At 43.0% G+C, this 18553-nt stretch overlaps 2 protein-coding genes across 3 annotated transcripts in view; both read right to left on the minus strand.

Annotated features, from left to right (window-relative positions):
- Window positions 1-1479: 1479 nt before the first annotated feature.
- LOC134437744 (hemicentin-2-like) lies at window positions 1480-9377 on the minus strand. Of its 2 annotated transcripts, none has more exons than XM_063187275.1 (4): window positions 9295-9377; window positions 4019-4288; window positions 3263-3592; window positions 1480-1915 (listed from the first exon to the last, which is right to left on the minus strand). In XM_063187275.1, the coding sequence occupies exons 1-4, from the start codon at window positions 9305-9307 to the stop codon at window positions 1659-1661; spliced, it is 870 nt and encodes a 289-aa protein (XP_063043345.1). In that variant the 5' UTR covers window positions 9308-9377; the 3' UTR covers window positions 1480-1658. The 2 variants fall into 2 exon arrangements, with proteins under 2 accessions (XP_063043345.1, XP_063043340.1); XM_063187270.1 differs by lacking the exon at window positions 9295-9377 and adding an exon at window positions 4982-5187.
- Window positions 9378-9415: 38 nt separating this feature from the next.
- The window catches only part of LOC134437696 (hemicentin-1-like), a 34921-nt gene continuing 25783 nt past the window's right edge, over window positions 9416-18553 (minus strand). Inside the window, exons 13-14 of the mRNA XM_063187214.1 lie at window positions 17977-18213; window positions 9416-11769 (exon numbers count right to left, since the gene is read on the minus strand). Coding sequence (XP_063043284.1) covers window positions 11666-11769; window positions 17977-18213 — 341 coding nt within the window. The 3' untranslated portion in view covers window positions 9416-11665. The remainder of the gene's footprint in view (window positions 11770-17976; window positions 18214-18553) is intronic.

The following is an 18553-nucleotide window of genomic DNA, read 5'->3' on the forward strand; positions in this document are numbered from 1 at the left end:
TACTATGTACAATAACCTGTTAAGAACAACAAATGCTATTCAAAAAAGGGGGGAAAGTCTAGTCCATTTTTTTTCAGAGGAAGACAAACAGAATGACACACGAATGTGGTCATCACACTTACGACAGCAAGGCATTTTTGCAATAAAACAATTAAGAGCTATTTTAAGACAACATACTAAAAATAATGCAACTGAATTTTCCACCATAACCCGAATACAACCCGAATACAAGGCTGTATGTTATTAAACTGAAAAAAAATGTCAACCAAAGAGAGAATCAAAGAATATTCAATGATGAGGTTCCAGCTCAAGTGGTAACTTTTTGTATAATCAACTTCTCTTTTGCTCTCAGTATGGTCTCTCACGTTGCCCACCTGAGAAAGGGGTAAGGGGATTTTACAACCAATCAACCTAGGGCAGTGTTTCCCAACCTTTTTTGTCTCGTGTACCCCTTAAGCCTTTTCATTGTGCCATGAGTACCCCCTAACTCGTGTTTTACATCCCTTTTTCTATTGCAGTGTGACTATGCTCCATGCATTTGTTAAAATTAAATTTTTCCAAGTACCCCCTGTAATGTGCTCGCGTACCCCTAGTGGTACATGTACCCCTGGTTGAGAAACACTGACCTAGGGTACAGTTCATTATCCTACCTCCCATCCTCCACCTGTGCTTGAGGCCTTGCGCTTCACTGATGTCCCGCCTCCGTAGAGAAAACAATGCATTTTCCCCACTGTCAGCCTAGCCACAACTTATAGGGTACTTTTCAAATGAGAAAATACAAATGAGAAAATGACCTTTGAATTGCGCTTTTGCGACATATTGAATTACACTTCTGACCTCAATGATGTCTTGTGATGTCACCACAAGGCCACAAGTCCAAGGGAGGATGAAAGTCAGGAGAATGGAAAGCACCCCTAGTTGGAAGTGTGTAGGTGGCATAAGAAAGAGCATAACAGAGTCAAGTACAACCTCTTACTAGCCTGGCTATCATGACTGCAAGTCTCTCCAAGACTTTAGTCTGGCCAGGCAAACCATCTACATTACAACATGTCCAATTCCCTCGACAAAGGAACCACCTTAACAGCTCGATGGGGCATGTTCAGTTCAGTTGAGAGGTGAGTGAAGTGAGAGGTGGTGGGTGGCCTAACCCATTGAAGCTTCAACCAGTAGCATAGTACAGAGGCATTTCACGAATGCGAGCTCGACACACGCTTTGCATCCCGTTGAGAAAAAATGTTTAAGATGGGTTTGCATGATGAGACTAAAGCCTCAAAGAAAGTTGCAGTCACAATAGACAGGGCTATCCTGAACGAAGAGAAGACACCGGAGCAGCACAGATGGGATGCTTTTCTTTTTATTTCATTTCAAGTGCACAACATGTTAGGGACTAACGTTTCGATGGAAAGCCATCTTCATGAAGAGAGTCATGGACTCTGATGAAGATGGCTTTCCATCTAAACATTAGTCCCTAACATGTTGTGCACTTGAATTAAAAAGAAAAGCATCCCATCTGTGCTGCTCCGGTGTCTTCTCTTCGTTCAAGATTACCTGTCTCCCTCCCGTTGATGCACCAGATGAAAAAAAAACAGAAGCGCGTGGAACCCCTTTTGTGGAGACAGGGCTATCCTCTTCCAGTCCAGCCATGGCTGCCTGCCCCCCTAAGCTCGGGGCTTGATGACAAACTGCTTGCTCCTCTTTCCCAGGATGTTGGAGGCCGTGCATGTGTAGGTGCCAGGCCTCAGGGAGGTGGAGGTGAGCACGGGGAGGTCCTCTGTCTTCTCCAGGGGGAGGAGGGCCGTGGTGCTCCAGGTGTAGGTGGGCGGGGGGTTGCCTGTGGCCGTGCAGTTCAGAGTCGCCTCCTCTCCTTTGCTCAGCTCCAGGCTCTCATCCGCCGCGCTGGAGAACAAAGGAGCATCTGGAAAATGGAGAACATTATGTCAACAAACCGTGTACATGTGGAAAAGCTTGTGTGCAAACAAACACACTTTCCCATATCTCTCTCTCTCTCTCTCTGTCTTTTGTTTATTCTCTCTCTCTCTCTCTCTCTCTCTCTCTCTCTCTCTCTCTCTCTCTCTCTCTCCATCTCTCTCTCACACACACACACGCACAAGCACATACACACACACGACACACACACACACACACACACACACACACACACACACACACACACACACAAAATCATACACACGCACACACACAATCATGCGCATGGTGAGTCATAAAAGTGGCCACATGCTTTGTCGTATTTGGATTTGAATTGAATTATGGTGCTTTTCCTGGGCCCATTTGGGTATTAAATGTGTACTTCATCACTGTGTGCAGTGACAGCATGTAGCACAAGGGAGGTAACTAATTGAATAATAATCCTAGCAAGTGATGCAGAAAAAAAACAATTATTAGTATGAAAAGTAGACTACATTTGCCTCCCCAGAGCCAGATAAGGATAATGATACTTGTTTCAAGGCCAACTTCTAGCTGTATGACAGAATAAATGAATTGGGTTTGCATTTTCAGTGATGTGGTCAGGTAAGAAACTATGCCATTGTACCAGAATTGGTCCAAGCGTATTTGTGACCCTGTGCACAACCTCAACGACTCTAACTGTGAAGGTATCTATGAGTCATACAAAGAAAGGGAGAGAGAATGCTTTAATTATTCATCTAATAATGAAACCCTCTAAAAACGTTCAAAGTATGCAGTTCAACAATTTCATTATTTACACCCGTGTCAAAATCAAATTCATAGCACATGTGGATGTGGCCTTACACGCTCTATCGAAAAATAAACTGGTAAAGTGTGAACTGTTTTATCCGGATCACACCGCACTCTCGATTAAAAGGTGCCAAACAAAAACTGTGTAAAATTGAAAGAAACATGTCTGCACACTTAAATCCCCTTTGTGTTCTTTTTAATAATAGGCCAAGCTCTCGGTCTACTGACCTTCCTGAGGTGACCTTCCCGAGGTCAGTAGACAGAGAGCTTGGCCTATTATTAAAAAGAACACAAAGGGGATTTAAGTGTGCAGACATTTTTCTTTCAATTTTACAAAGTCTGAACTGTTAACATACACTATTTTATACATAAAGGGAGTTTGTGTCGTTATTGAGAAAGAGTGAAGAGTTTGGACAGGAAAGTAGATGGAGTAGGATTGGGAAATGACCTCTGCCAGATTTGAACCATGCTCCGCATATGGCAACTTGCTCATTCGTAGCACAGTGTGATAGCGCGACGCGCCACAGCACCTCCGTAATTTACTTACATTGGACAGCGATGTCCAGGGGCTGAGAGGTCACTCGCGGGGTAGGCTGTGGCCCGTCTATCCCCAGGTCCAGCTCAGCCATGCACTTATACTGGACCCCGTGGTCAGCGACGGACGGGGTGATGAGGAGAGAGGAGGATACTTGTACTGGTGTGGTGGGCGTCAGGTCGGAGAAGGAGTGGTTGTACACCTCCCTCTCGCCCCTGTACCACCTCAGGGTGAGGTACTGTACCGGCGCTATGTTCTGTACCTCACACACCAACTGATACTCCTTCCCCTCCACCATAGTGCCGGTGTGATTGAGACTGATGGAGACGGTGTCTGGGCTTTCTATGAGAGAGAGAGAGAGAGAGAGAGAGAGAGAGAGAGAGAGAGAGAGAGAGAGAGAGAGAGAGAGAGAGAGAGAGAGAGATGGACAGAAGGAAGGAGTTTAAAGTTTTTAATTAATAATTTACCCAATTATGGCTACATGCTGTAACATCAGCCTACAAGCACAGTTGAAAATTAGCCTGGCACATTTACATTTATGTGTATTATCGTGCATTGTCCTTCCAGATAAAATAAGTGGAACATTAAATTACTTGCATTGACTAAATGGCCTACTGGTGATGTGTGTGTTCATTAACATTAACTGGCTCCCAAAATAAATGGATCAAATGTGTGCTAAGAATTGAACTGCCTGGAGCCTCTGTCGACAGCTTGCGAAACAAGCATCATAACAGAGAACCCCAATATGGCATACATGTCCATACTCACTGTAAAGGACGAGGTTCAGTTTCTCCTCACACTGTCTGGGCGCGGTGAAAAATACTCCATAGCAGATGGGCTCCTCAATCCAGTCGATCAGGCTGTCCACTTTCCACTGCACCGCCTGGTCGTTCAGTGTGTGTGTGGCTCCGACGGCTGACTCCCAGCCCAGCACCCGCACCGGCCGGGAGGCCACGCAGCTGACCGTCACGGTCTCCCCGAAGGCGACCACGACCCTGGAGGGCCGCAGCTCCAGAGAGCAACTATCACCTGCGAGAGCTGTGCAGACAAGGAAGATTGGCATCTGTTGTGACTTCCCTGCGTCTATTTACTGATGATATCAGTGAGCGCGGTCACCGTTACGCATGGCTGCAATGTCGGCAAAACACAGAGGCCTACGCTTACTGTACGAGGGGGATTCAAACTATCTTGCTTTCCAGTTGTCCAATAATCAGGCGTGACATCTATCAGGTCAGCAGATGGCCTACATAACACATCACTGTTCAAATGCAAGCCTGCACTGATTAGACACAATGGCGGGGCATTCCTGGTGTTGCCTCTAGTTTTAGGCAAGACTTTACGCACTGACATTACAATGAAAACTGAATTTATACTTGCTACAAACTAATCCGTTTTGGCCTTTATGCTACTGAAAAACTGAGAAATATCCTCCACAATCTCAACTTCATCAAGCCTTATTTGACGTTCACCAAAATAAGGCTTCTCCAGTTGAAAATACACTTTGCGCACAGAAATAACAGATAGCGTCTCACCTGTGTAGAGCATGCAGACAGCAGCGGCATCCCACCGTGCTACAAACTAATCCGTTTTGCCCTTCATGCTACTGAAAAACTGAGAAATACCCTCGAAAATCACAACTTTATCCAGCCTTATTTGACGTCCACCAAAACATGAGGCTTCTCCAATTCAAAAGTCACTTGTTGCGCACACAAATAACAGATAGCATCTCACCTGTGTAGAATATGCAGACTACAAAGAAACATCCCAACGTGTTTCTCTCCATCTTGATTGAGATTTCGCCCTGCTCTGCTCTGATTCGTGTTGAAAGGGAGCGGAATTCCGACTTGGCAACTGCTTGGCAACGTCATGGACTCTGGCTAACAAAAGACCCCCTTCCCGGGACCTTCGTTCTCATCTCAGCGCTCGGCTGAAGGCCCGTAAGGGGGGCCCTCACTCAGGGCCAAGCGGGCCATATAGAAAAACCTCTCCCCGTCGCATAGCAATGTTTTCCCACTCCATGCTCCACCCCCAGCACTGTGCCCTTGTCGTGACATAAGAGGCACCGTCCTTTTGGAGACAAAAAAATATTAGCTCTACACCAAAACTAGAGCGCCAAAAAAAAAAACTAAACATAGACACGTTTAAATAGGGAGCATACACACTAAGAAAGAAGGACAAGACTTGGTAGTCTTATTGCTCAAAATGCATCTCAGTAGTACATGTTCATCAGCACTAAGTATAAAGGCAAAACACATGTCATTGGTCAGTAGGCAAGAGTTCAATGTCAGCAATGTGGGAATGCAGGCCTCTCTGCAGGCAACTCAGCAGCTGAGGACATCTGGCTCTCTCTGGGCGTGTCTCTCTGGATATGAACCACAAATATGACAACCCTCAAATGCTTTAGGATTAATCATTTGTTTAATTTGAACTTGAGAAAGTTCTGAGTTAATTCCAAGTATCCCAAATGCATCATATTCAATTGTTGCACTTTTGAAAGTCCCTATTTGTCTTTTATACCATCCATATTTCATAGAAGGATACACAGAGTTGTAAAGTCTAAATTTAACCCTTTGCTTATACAAAGATTAATTCCAGGGCTACGAAGGCCTACTCTGGCATGCTGTCCCCGGCCTGAAAGCAGCCAGGAGGGGTTGTTATGGTAACGCTTATTCGGTCAACACAAACACAGTTAGTTGGCAAGAGCTTCATGCTCACCACAGTTCTTCTGCAACAGAACACCTAACACAAAAGAAAAGCAACGCTCTGGGCAAACTTGTTTGGTATTCACATAAATATGGAGGGGGTAGGGGATGGGATGATGGTGACTTGCCTGCTTTAGTGTTTACATTAAAGAGTGATGTGATGAAAGGCATTTTATGTGAAGACAGTTTTTGTTTTTCTTTTACATTTTTCAGACATATGACACAAGCTGATTAATGGGAATCAGATTAAAGTGTCATGTATTCAGCACTTTCACTGTTGCTTAGTGATTAGGCAAATAAAGTTGGAGAATCTCTTTAAAAAAAACAGAGCGGCCTCAAAATAGACTACATGAAGAAACCTTATCTATTCATGGCATTCAACAAAATGGTGCAGCTTTGATGCTGATGACGCTGATGAATGACGCTGATGAATGATAGCCATGAATATAGCGTAGTGGGTGAGACATTGGGTGCCTTAGGCTAGGAAGGGGAATCCCTACGTCTTTTTGGAAACAGTCATTTCCCGATTGATGGGAAGTGAAGCATCACAAAAAGTACCCACATATTCCAAAGGAGTAAATAGATTGCCACATTGTGTGTATAAAAACAAAATAGTAGCTCTCTCAAAGAGAAAATGCAACAGTTTCTGGGTTCCTTTCTGAGCTGCCTGTGTATGGAACAGAAACAAAAACATGTCTGAGGAGAACTGGAGAGCGGACGCTGTCCTCCACAGCATCCGCAGCGCACACAGATAACTTATCACAACATGCCTGAGCAGGAGTGGGGCTGGTGACAGACTATGTTTACAGTGGTAGGTATCAGTATCCTAGCTAAACAAAATAAAAAAGGTCTAGAAGTGGATCTTGCCCTTCCCGGAATCAGGGGTCTCGGCGTAGAAGAGTAAAGTGGAACTGAATCACCAGGGGCCCTCGTAACAGGAAGTTAGATTTGTTCGTTTGTTTGTTTGTTTTTACATATTAATGTCATCAATTACAACACACTCTCGATTAAAAGGTGACAAACATAAACGAAAAAAATGTCGGCACACTTATATCCTCTTTGTGCTCTTTAATTAGCCAAGCTTTCTTTCAGTCGGCAGACCTTCCTCAGGAAGCTGACTGAATGCTTTGCTAATTAAAGAACACAAAGAGGATCCAAGTGTGCCAACGTTTTTTCTTTTATATCACATTATTGTTATGAAAACAGGAGCGGGCGCCATGGCTCAGGGGGCGAAGGTGCCGTACCATAAATCTGGGGACCTGGGTTCGATTCTGGTCCAAGGTCATTTCCTGATCCTTTGCTATCGCTCTCAGTACTTTCCTGACACTCTGTAAGATCTAATAAAGGCCCAAAATATATCTTAAAACAGAGGGAGGGTGGCCCTGCCGTGGCCTAATGGTAGGGCACTGGGTCACCGGCGATCCAGGCTCGATCTTGGCCTGCGTTATTTGCTGATGCTTCTCCGTTTCTCTCTCCCCAGTCATTCCTTGTATCTCCTTCACTGCACCGTCAGAAATACAGGCAAAAAATCCCTAAAAATATACATATATTTAAAAAAAAAAAACAGGGGGAGGGGAATTCACAGGAGCTGGATCGATGGGCCGCCAGAATTTTGGTGGTATGCCCATTGCTCACACTCACCCACTCATCTACCCGTCTGTGCTGTTGTGCTAATTGTAATTGGCTGGATAAGTAGGATGGATGAATAAAACAAACAAACAAACAAACAAACAAACAAAAACATCGCAGGCCTTTCAGATGAGCCTACCCCCATTTCCTTAATTGGGGCAGAAAAGCATTCTAAAAACACATTTGATTTGGGAGTGGGTGTTCTATAGAACTAACAACAACAACAAAAAACATAGCAGAAAAATCACACATGGCGAAATGCAAACAAACAAACTCCCTGTCCTCCACTGACAGCTCCCAGTACGGCCCAGCTGGCCAGGGGCAGTTCTAGACCAAAATTACTAGGGGAGTCGTTAATTTTTCAGGGGCGCATATAATAGGGAAAAGACACAAAATGTTAATGTTATGAATATATAATATACAAAAATGTATATCATGTCGCAGTCATTGACTGTAGCACAGGGGCCACAACAGGGGCCAGGAGGAAATCTACAGGGGCCCTGGCCCACCCTGGCCCCTGTCTAAAACCGCGCATGCTGCTGTCTTCTCCCATGAGAGAGCCCATCCCTCCTCCATGCTGGCTTCATCTTTGGGTCACTGGGTGCTGATACTGTATGTCAGCTCCCACCCATCTGACTGCACAGCTACAGGCATCCCCCTCCTCGTACATCCCCTTCACAACACTGTAAACAATCCATTTATTAACTAAACAAGTACTAAATGAATAAATAAACTAAAACACACATATTTGCTCAACATCTCCTCTAAGCAAACTGTTTGAAGTGAAGAAAATCTTGTTTTTTCACATTTATTGGGAAGCAAAGATACCAAGCTTATGCGTTTTGGTCTATAGGCTTTCATCAGGGCATATCTTACTTAGATCTTTGGGTGTTTTTGTTGCTCTTTAACTGAGCTGAGATCAGTCAGTGTAAGACAGCGTATAGTGTGGTTGAGCACAGCACATGTGTGGCTGAGCACAGCACAGCCTGAGACTCAAAGAAAGGGAAAGTTCCTCCTTCTTTTTAAACACATAACCATAATGGCCTGCCTGGATTACCCTTCTTGTGGGCAGAAAGAGCAAACATACTGACTGGGTGTGGCGTTCGCTAGCTCTCTGGGCTGATAGTCAAATACAGTAGGCCAACTTCCAGTGCAAACACTATACACTCTCCTTTCTTGTCACAGACGCCAGGAAATGAGAGGACCTATCTAGGTGGCACCATGAACACTTATCGGCGAAGACTAAACGTCAACAATCACATCCAGGGAAGCTGACGGGGGGGATGGGGAACAAAGGGGTCGGTTGTCCTGGGCCCAGGGAGAAGGGGGCCCAGAATTGGGTCCGCATTACAATTTGGAATGTATTGAGTCAGGGGGGTCCTTAAAGGGACACTATGTGAGATTTGTAGTTGTTTATTTCCAGAATCCATGCTGCCCATTCACTAATGTTACCTTTTTCATGAACACTTACCACCAGCATCAAATTCTAAGTTTTCATTATGACTGGAAAAATTGCACTTTTCATACATGAAAAGGGGGATCTTCTCCATGGTCCGCCATTTTGAATTTCCAAAAATAGCCATTTTTAGCTGCAAAAATGACTGTACTTGGACCATATTAGCAAATATTTGTTTAATACTTACTAAACTTTCATGTAAAGATCAAATTCGGCAATAGGCAGCCCAATTTCAATAAGCAGCATAGTAGCAGTACCTTTTTTGACCATTTCCTGCACAGTGTCCCTTTAAGATGGTTTTGTCCCAGGCCTGGCCACAGTTGTCAGCAGCCCTATTCACATCCATTACAAAAAAGGGAAAACAACACCAAGGATGTCATTTGGTAAACTTTATTATAAAAAAATGGCACAACTGAAAATAAAATTATAAATAATAAATGAAGAAAATGCACTTTCTACGGAAATCTAAAAACATTGACACATTCAACAAAACTACTTATGTAATGAGGCACTTGACAATAAAACAACTTCAACCGCATAGACGTACATTTATCAACAGATGCTCAAGAACCGAGCTGCAAAGTCTTACTTTAAGAGCCATGGTTAGGAAAGCAAAACGTGGCTAGCAATAAAAAGTAAAATAGAAAGCTTTTAGAAATGTTTGGCATGTTTTTAAAGCATATAAAGCATTTCTCCGTTACCTCTCTGTTGATATTGTTTGATATAGCATAGCCTAACATGAACAGGGACAGAGGGGTAGTAATTAACACAGTTCACTTTCCCTGAGTAAAAATAGAAGTTTAGATACATGTTGTTAGTGGTTAGTTACTGTACAAAGGCTGTATCATTATGCCCAGATTTGGTAAAGAAAACTGGTAACACTTAATTTTAGGGATACATCTATTAGCACTAATACATACAATGTACCTGTGTAAGTAACTTGTAAGGCATGTACAAAGCAAAATCAAACATTGGTTAGGCATGTATTCGCAAATGTCTTGTTCATGCACAATAAGGGATTTATTACCAATTTAACCTTAGTAAGGACCTAGTAGGCCTTAGCGTTTGCTTAGTACATGCCTTGCAAGTTACTTATGCAGGCATTAGTGCTAATAGATGTATCCCTAAAATACAGTGTTACCAGAAAACTGTCAAGTAACAAGCTTAGGTACATAATTAAAAAAATAAAACTAGTCAGTGACTGAGCTGAGAGTCGGACCGAGGGTCTGTTAGAAATAAATCAATAAATGCAATGTGCTCGATAACCGTGAGTAGAATGTATGACAATGATTAGGATGGTCAAAATGTTCACCTGAGTCTGTCCGCTTGAATTAAAATGTGAATATAAAACAAATCAGACAATAAAATGTGTACCACAGCACAAATGGGGTTACTTTGGTTGGCTTGAGATACATGAGTGTAACAGACAGTAAAGCTATAAAATACCTTCTATTCTACAAAACAGTCATTAGAGTTTAGCTTTAAAAACTTTAACATTGTAAATTACAAGGCACAGTGAGTAGTCTCCATACTGTTATTTTGAATATTCGGAAATGCTTCTGAAATTATTATGATTTTGACAAACATTGATAAAATGCTTTCGAACACAAACAACCTCACAACAACTTTTATACGTAACAAGATACAAAGTCCAATGGCAAGGCGACACGGCACACAGCATGTGCCAAAGTTTAAGTCAGTGCAGTCTTATGACTTTTAAAAAGAAGGCCAACACTGAAGCAAAACAGGAAGACAAGCTGCTGACTAACTGAATGCTGGCTTCTATTTGTAGCATGATATCAGTGCATTGCTGCATTCCCGGCGTCCAACTGCCCTCATGCCCACAACACATAACACCATGCCCACACCTCACCCACCCTCACCCTCAGCTGCACCCATAACTTCACCCCTACCAGGTCTTGACACTGGCACCTGAAAACCGGCCAAATACTGGTAAAACTTGGCTGTGGCTAGTAACAATTTCAGTCTCACCAGCCATTTTGACAGGTAACTTATTCTTTGATTTGAACAAAATTCTGGCTAGCAGACAGGCTAAATAGCTAGTGATTCCGGAAAACCACTAGCCACAGTGGCCGGTGAGCACAAAAGTTAGCGTCAAGCCCTGACCCCTACACTCCGGTCAGGCCAACACTACTCACATACATTTACACATACACACATCTAAAGCCATGCATATATACGCTTCGCACAACAACACAATAAAGGCAAAATTTAAAGTCCAAAACACGCGTTTCAAGCATTCGGTTTGTGTATGTGTGTGTGTGTGTGTGTGTGTGTGTGTGTGTGTGTGTGTGTGTGTGTGTGTGTGTGTGTGTGTGTGTGTGTGTGTGTGTGTGTGTGTATGTGTGTAAGAGAAGGGGGCGGGGGGAGTGTGTGTGTGTATTTGTGTGTTTATATCTGTGGGTAGGACACTTGTGTGTTTGTGTGTACTTTGAAGTGTACTGTGTGTCTGTGTGTCTGTGTGTGTGTGTGTGTGTGTGTGTGTGTGTGTGTGTGTGTGTGTGTGTGTGTGTGTGTGCGTGTGCGTGTGCGTGTGCATGTTTAAGGAGAGTGGTCAGATTAGGATGTCTTTGGCATCTGAGGTACTGGTTGTCTTTTCTCTTCTGGTTAGATGACGTCGTTGCCGCCGCCTCTGCACTTGAAGACGGTGTAGCCGATGATAAGCAGCAGAGCCACGGCCACACCAACACCAATGATGATCCAGAACGTGCCTGTGGGGGAGAAACAAGTGACAGAATTACAACTATGGGGTGCATTGGAAACTGGAAACTAGAGTTGCTAACTACGTTAGCTACTTTGTTGTTTTCAATGCAATGTCCGATTGGCAACTACCCAAGTTGCTAACTGGCTAACAACTACACATTCGAGAAATGCACCCCTGGGAGCAATGTCGGTTCAGACAACTTCGGTTACCCTCACACACTGGCGCCGCACTTTATGCATCAAACAAGCATAGCAACAGGTAGACTCAACAATGGATTCGAATGAGCGGCTTCAACAAAAACAGAGCTTGGCTGACCGTCGGTGGACATCGGAGTCAATGTGCGGTGTTGTATTTAAAACACTGAAATCGGACATTGGCAGAGCAATGCTCTGCTCTTTGTCAGAGCTGAGGTGAGGTGGCCTAATGGATTTTACCCCCAGTTCTTCTACAATTTTACTCAAACATTCAACAACCTCAAAATAACTCTCAAAGTAACGTCCCTGTGCACAACCACTTGTCCAGGTGCTGGTGATGTGCAGTAAGAGTAATCCAAGTAAATGAAGGATGAATCACCGCACACTGGCATCTTTGCTGGTAGTTTATTTGGTGAACAACGCGTTTCGCTATTGCTTCATCAGGTTCACTCTCTGAACCTGATGAAGCAATAGCGAAACGCGTTGTTCACCAAATAAACTACCAGCAAAGATACCAGTGTGCGGTGATTCATCCTTCATTTACTTGGATTACTCAAAATAACTCTGTTAAACACCCAGCAAACTGCTACCATGGCACTAACTGGAGGACACAGGGCTGCTGCGCCGACAACCCGGGTTCGATTCTGGCACGGGTCATTTGCCAACCCTTCCCAATCTCTCTCTCTTATTCTCTAACGTCAAAAAGACCAGAAAATATATTTTAAAAAATCACCTACATGTATATTAGGATGCCAAGCTGGCCCTACTCTGATGGTGGCTGTGATGAGAGACCATCACAATGGGCATTTCTCAAAACCTAGTGCAGTGCACTTCCAAGTGTATCCACCTAATTAGTCACGCCCAGTGATTGGATACTCTTTGGTGAACTCTACGGAATATCCAATCACTGGGTGTGACTAATAAAGAGTATCCAATCACTGGGCGTGACTAATTAGGCTGATACACTTGGAAATGCACTGGACTAGGTTTTGAGAAATGCCCAATGATTGTGGGAGTGCTCTGACCGTCACACCAATGAGTCTGGCTCTTTGATGTAGCGGTCAGAGCCCCGGTTACGGTAGGTAACCCAGAGGTCCCAGGGTTCAAGTCCTGGCACGGCAACTCTACTCCCCTTAGCTACCGAGGGACATAGTTCATAACTAGGGCACGACATAAACAGTTTTACTACGAAGTAGGGCTGCACGATTATGGAAAAAATCATAATCACGATTATTTTGGTCAAAATCATAATCACGATTATTAATCACGATTATTGATTTTTGCAGATTTTTTTGAAAATTATAACAAGATGAAATATAACCAAGAATGAATTACATACGGGATGAGCAAAATAAAATGAATTGTAATAATTAAGTAAAGGCAATAGCATGAAACTTAAGTGGACAGATTTCTGACCAGAAACACCAGCCTGTCAGTATGTTCTGGCTTCAAGGACGCTCTCAAAAGTAGGTCACTATTGCCACTATTAAATCACGATAAAAATCATGAGTTCGATTTCACTATTTTATCACGCTTTTGATTATTTTTCGATTAATTGTGCAGCCCTACTACGAAGGTAGTTAATCAGTAAATCTATTTAATTCGGTCCAGAGGTACAGCGCTCATAAATCTTATAGAATACCAGCCCATGTAGGGATTCATCCTCTAAACTAGCGTTTCTCAACGGCATTCGGTTACTACACCGGCAACCCGGATTTGATTCCGGCCTGGGTCATTTCCTAGTCCTTCCCCATCTCTCTCTCTCTCTCCCACTCACTTCCTGTCCCTCTCTCACAGTCCTCTAACAAATAAAGGCACAAACCCCATAAAAAAACATCTCTAAGAATTAAAAAAGAGGACAAATCTGCTCTGACAAATCTGCTACTGGAACAATTATGTTTGGCTTATACACTACAACAATGAATACCATAGCAACAGCAATAAACAGAAGAGCCAACATACTCCCAGCAGTGATTCTGGCTGAGTCTGGTGGAAAAACATAGAGCAGTTCCTGCAATAACTGAACGTATAGGTGGCAAGAGAATTGCATAACCACATTTGTTCACTGAAATGTTATCATTCAAAATGGTTCAAATTATGAAGTCCAAACAAGAATGTGCATGTTTACTTCACGTTATATGCTTTTGATGTTCTATTGATTTGGAAGGGATTTCTATTGATTTGGGGCTCACCCCCACCAATTACAGCCTCTGTTACATTTAAAATTCTGGAAGGCGTTCGAAGGGTCATGAAATCTTACCATTAGTGTTGTGAGGGGAGGTGTCAAAACTTGTCATTAAGGATACGGAGGGGGTCGACAAAACACATCTTTATGGGGGAAAGAGTTTTAATGTGACATGATTGAGATATTTACATACAATGAGTGAGAGACATGGTGTGGGATCAGGACATAATATGAGGTCATCACTTACTATAAGACACTGTGACACTTTTCCCCTCCCTGTCTATTCCTGTGTTATATGTGTCTTCAAATGTCCATGTGGGCATTTGTGTATTTGTGTATTTATGTAAGCTACTGAACACCAGAATTCCCCCCCGGGGATCAATAAAGTTACTCTACTACTCTACTCTACTAAGACATATGGTTAACGGGACCATTATTTTTAAAACCAATATCTATTAATACAAGGGTTCAACGTGTTTATAAACATGATGTTGTGAGGAGGGGCAAGACACTGGCAGCCAACCGCATGAGCAAATTTTTTGACCGACAGCGGTTTCTAACAATCAGAGGCTGAGTTGTGCGCAGTTAGTGTTGCGCAGCCAGGAGAAAACAAAAATGTAGAACCCATGTATAGTGCATATTCAATGAGTTGCTCTTTTTGTTTCTTCTTCAATGCAGCATTGCGACAGACCTCATTTAACACGATGCCTTCAAACTTGCATGGCTAAAATGGTATCCATAGCATTTTAAATATCTGGAGTATTCGCAGAATTACTCCACAAAGTTAAAGTTCCAGAAAAGCCTCATTGCAATCTTGACAGGTCAGGTAGAACTAGGTAGAAGAACAACAACAAAAACTCAACTACAACTACAACTACACTAACTCAAAAAGCTTCATGCTCAGAATGGCCCAAACAACACGAGTGCCCAGATGATGAATTTATCTTGCAGGACATTCAGTACAGTCTGCACATGCACAAAGCACATCATTACAGCGATGACATCATGGGTTCAGAATGCAGTGCCACTGCCATGGGGAGCAAAGGTCATGATAGTAAATGAATATAAAAGCTACCACTGACTATCAAAGTTCAAGAGAGTCCTTGTGCACAAGCCTTCAGTAATGCAGGTGCAGGTGTGAGGCAGGAGACTGTTAACGATGCAGAAAATTCAGAAGACACCGCACCTTGCTTACTGTTATGTTTTTACTAAGAAGCAAGAAAACAGTTAGCAGTGTGGTGTCTTCTGAATTTTCTACCACCGGCTATCTTTACAATAAGACCAGGACAGGTGAGCTTAGTGAAGGACAAAACATCTACATTTTATTTTGCTATGCGAGTGACACACACGCCTACTTTGACAGTGCTGACGGACATTTACTTCACATGTGATCAGAGAAAATCTCACAACTCTGTCTCTTGTAAAGGCGTGGTGTTGTTGTTGTTGCAACACTTACTCATGTCAGAAGCTGTATAGGGTGTGCAGCAAAGGAGACTACCAAGCAACAATATGCAGCAGCTAAACCAAATTTCATATGTAAAAGACTGTCCGATTGTCAGACGGGCTGTTGATTAGTTTAAAGGTACACTGTGCAGGAAATGGTCAAAAAAGGTACTGCAACTATGCTGCTCATTGAAACTGGGCTGCTTATTATCAAATTTTATCTTCTAATGAAAGTTTACTAATTATAAACTAATATTTTCTAGTATGGCCCAATTACAGTCATTTTTGCAGCTAAAAATGGCTATTTCTGGAAATTCAAAATGACGGACCATGGAGAAGATCCCCCTTTTCATGTATGAAAAGTGCAATTTTTCCATTTAATACTGAATACTTAGACTTTGATGGTGGTGGTAAGTATTCATGAAAAAGGTTAAACATTAGTGAATGGGTAGCATGAATTCTGGAAATAAACAACTAAAAAACTTGCACAGTGTACCTTTAAGTTCTTTATTTCTTGTCTGCAGAGGGAGGTGAGCAAGAAATAAACGTGTGAGAGGAAGCTAAATAGTGCGTCAACTCATTATGCAATATCATGGACTGCCAGAAGGGAGTGAAACCGTGGGGGCAATCAATGGGTTAAAGGTACCCAAGGGGGTTTTGCGAGGACACACACACCTCAAAGTTTTCTTTTTCAGCAGGTGCAGCTTTTCAGGGTACTTCAGTCATCAGTTGTCAAAAAGGAAGGGCGTGACACTGCTTCTTTACGGTTAATCACTTTATTTTTGGTGTGCTGACGTTTCGGCACTAGGCGCTCATCAGAGAGGGTTTTACCATGAGGTAAGGACTATGTGAACTATGTGAACTACCTGAACTATGAGATCTTGCAACAGGATAGGCCTGCTACTGCTCAAAGAGCACATTATGAAAGTGTAAAACAATGCCAACACAAAAGGTTTTCCACGCGCTTCTGTTTTTTCATCTGGTGCATCAACGGGAGGGAGGCAGGTAATCTTGAAGACACCGGAGCAGCACAGATGGCATGCTTTTCTTTTTAATTCAAGTGCACAACATGTTAGGGACTAATGTTTCAATGGAAAGTCATCTTCATCAGAGTCCATGAAGAGAGTCAAAATTAAAAAGAAAAGCATCCCATCTGAGCTGCTCTGGTGTCTTCTCTTCGTGTAAAACAATGCCCTTTTGTTTGCAAGGTGTCTAAAGGAAGGATACGGTAGCATGTCAAATCGCAAAGGCATTCAGTCCTACATCTGGATTTTCACTCCCGTCCCATCCCGGTCCCAGAACAAAAAAATCCCATCCCATCCCATCCCATCCCAGGCTAGGGTAAAAAAAAACAAATCCCATCCCGTCCACTCCTGTTAGAATGTGTTAGAAACCCAAATCCCATTCCGTCCACTCCCACACAAAATCAATCCCACTCCCTCCCACTCTCATTTGTCTTGTTTCATCAAACAAAAAAAACAAACAAACAAACAAAAAAAACGAGGGGGATTTTTTTTTTTTAACTATGAAAAAATAAGCAACCCGCAGACGTTCACGCTATCCTCTCTCATAGCCTGCGCACACGTCGTCTCCAGGGTGACACTGTGTAACAATGGACAGGTGTAGGCTACTTTTCCGTCCTTTCAAATATGATGAAAATCATCGTCTATTTTTGGCATTCCCGCTCCTGCCCACTCTCGTTCATCTTTATTCCGCGCTCCTGGGCGCTTCCGTTCATCTTTAAAATTTTGACTCCCACTGGAATGGCCAAAAAGTGTCATCCTCTAATCTGAACCTTGTGGTGAAATGTGACACTCTATCAAGTAGCAGACAGGTTTGTAGTTTGCCAGTAACTGCATAACGAGGGGCGTACTCCACAACAAATGGTTCAGTAGCCAGTTTTAGTTAACCTGAAGGTTGTGGTAAATCAGCTAAAATAAGAGCCTGGAGTCCTCATTCCCTTAACGAAATGACCGCTGCAGGCTATATATTAGCAAGCTTACCTCTTATTATTTATTCACTGTTTAATGTAATTCCACTGAAATTGCTCAAAATCTGCAACAGATCTCCACTTCTGTTTTTAAACCAATCACACGCTGGGTATCCATAGTGGTAATTACATTCCCACTCATATGTAACTTATCAAGTGTAACACCTTGGCTGTTATCAATAGACACCCTGGCTTTCTACATACAGTATGTAGGCTACTACCACAAATTTCATCTAGCCATAATAAATAATATGCAAATCCACCAATTTGCCGATCAAAGTGACTTTGAATATAGAAGTTTTGAATATTCCAGCCCTGATCTCGACTGTCATTGTTGCTCTTCCATACAGATTAGTTTTGGTTGTCTGGACGATACATTTTGAGAATGAAGTGAAACCTCACCTGCGGATTTGGAGAGCACTGTGAAGTGTTTTACACTGCTCCCGAGCCCATTTGAGGCAGTGCAGGTGTAATTCCCGGCCGTCGTGACTTTATGGACCGGCCGGCCATCCAACTTCTCCGTCACGGATGTGGACGTCCACTCGTAGACGGGATCTGGGTTCCCATTGGCTGTGCAGTCCAACACGGTGTCCGCGTCCAACAGCAGCGGCTCCTCAGTCCACTCATGTTTCGGGGCATCTGAAGAGAGAGAGAGAGAGAGAGAGAGAGAGAGAGAGGGAGAGAGAGAGAGAGAGAAGGAGAGAGAGAAGGACAGGCAGACAGACACTTTAATCTCTGAAAACAGAAGAGAATAGAAAATCCTCTGTTGTCATCATACATTGTATAATTGGATATAAAACACAGTACAATGAGAATTAAAACAGAACTCCTATTACATGTAAAGGTTTGTTATAGCCAGAATGACAGTGACAAAGATGCAATGCATTGCGAAAGAATGTCTGTAACGTCTGTTGTCCTATCGTTCCCAACGTATTGTTGTAGTTACCTTTTTTACGACATCATTCCAAATTATGCAATA

The sequence above is a fragment of the Engraulis encrasicolus genome, chromosome 2 (genome assembly GCF_034702125.1).
Source record: "Engraulis encrasicolus isolate BLACKSEA-1 chromosome 2, IST_EnEncr_1.0, whole genome shotgun sequence".
NCBI classification, from domain to species: Eukaryota; Metazoa; Chordata; class Actinopteri; order Clupeiformes; family Engraulidae; genus Engraulis; species Engraulis encrasicolus.

Excerpts from the sequence above, each read along its gene's own strand:
- LOC134437744 (XM_063187270.1), bottom strand. The coding sequence starts at position 5,033 with ATGGAGAGAAACACGTTGGGATGTTTCTTTGTAGTCTGCATATTCTAC. Across the intron at positions 3,593-4,018 it reads ACTGAACCTCGTCCTTTACA|AAAGCCCAGACACCGTCTCC; the intron begins GTGAGTATGGAC and ends TCTCTCTCATAG. Across the intron at positions 1,916-3,262 it reads CCTGGACATCGCTGTCCAAT|ATGCTCCTTTGTTCTCCAGC; the intron begins GTAAGTAAATTA and ends TCCATTTTCCAG.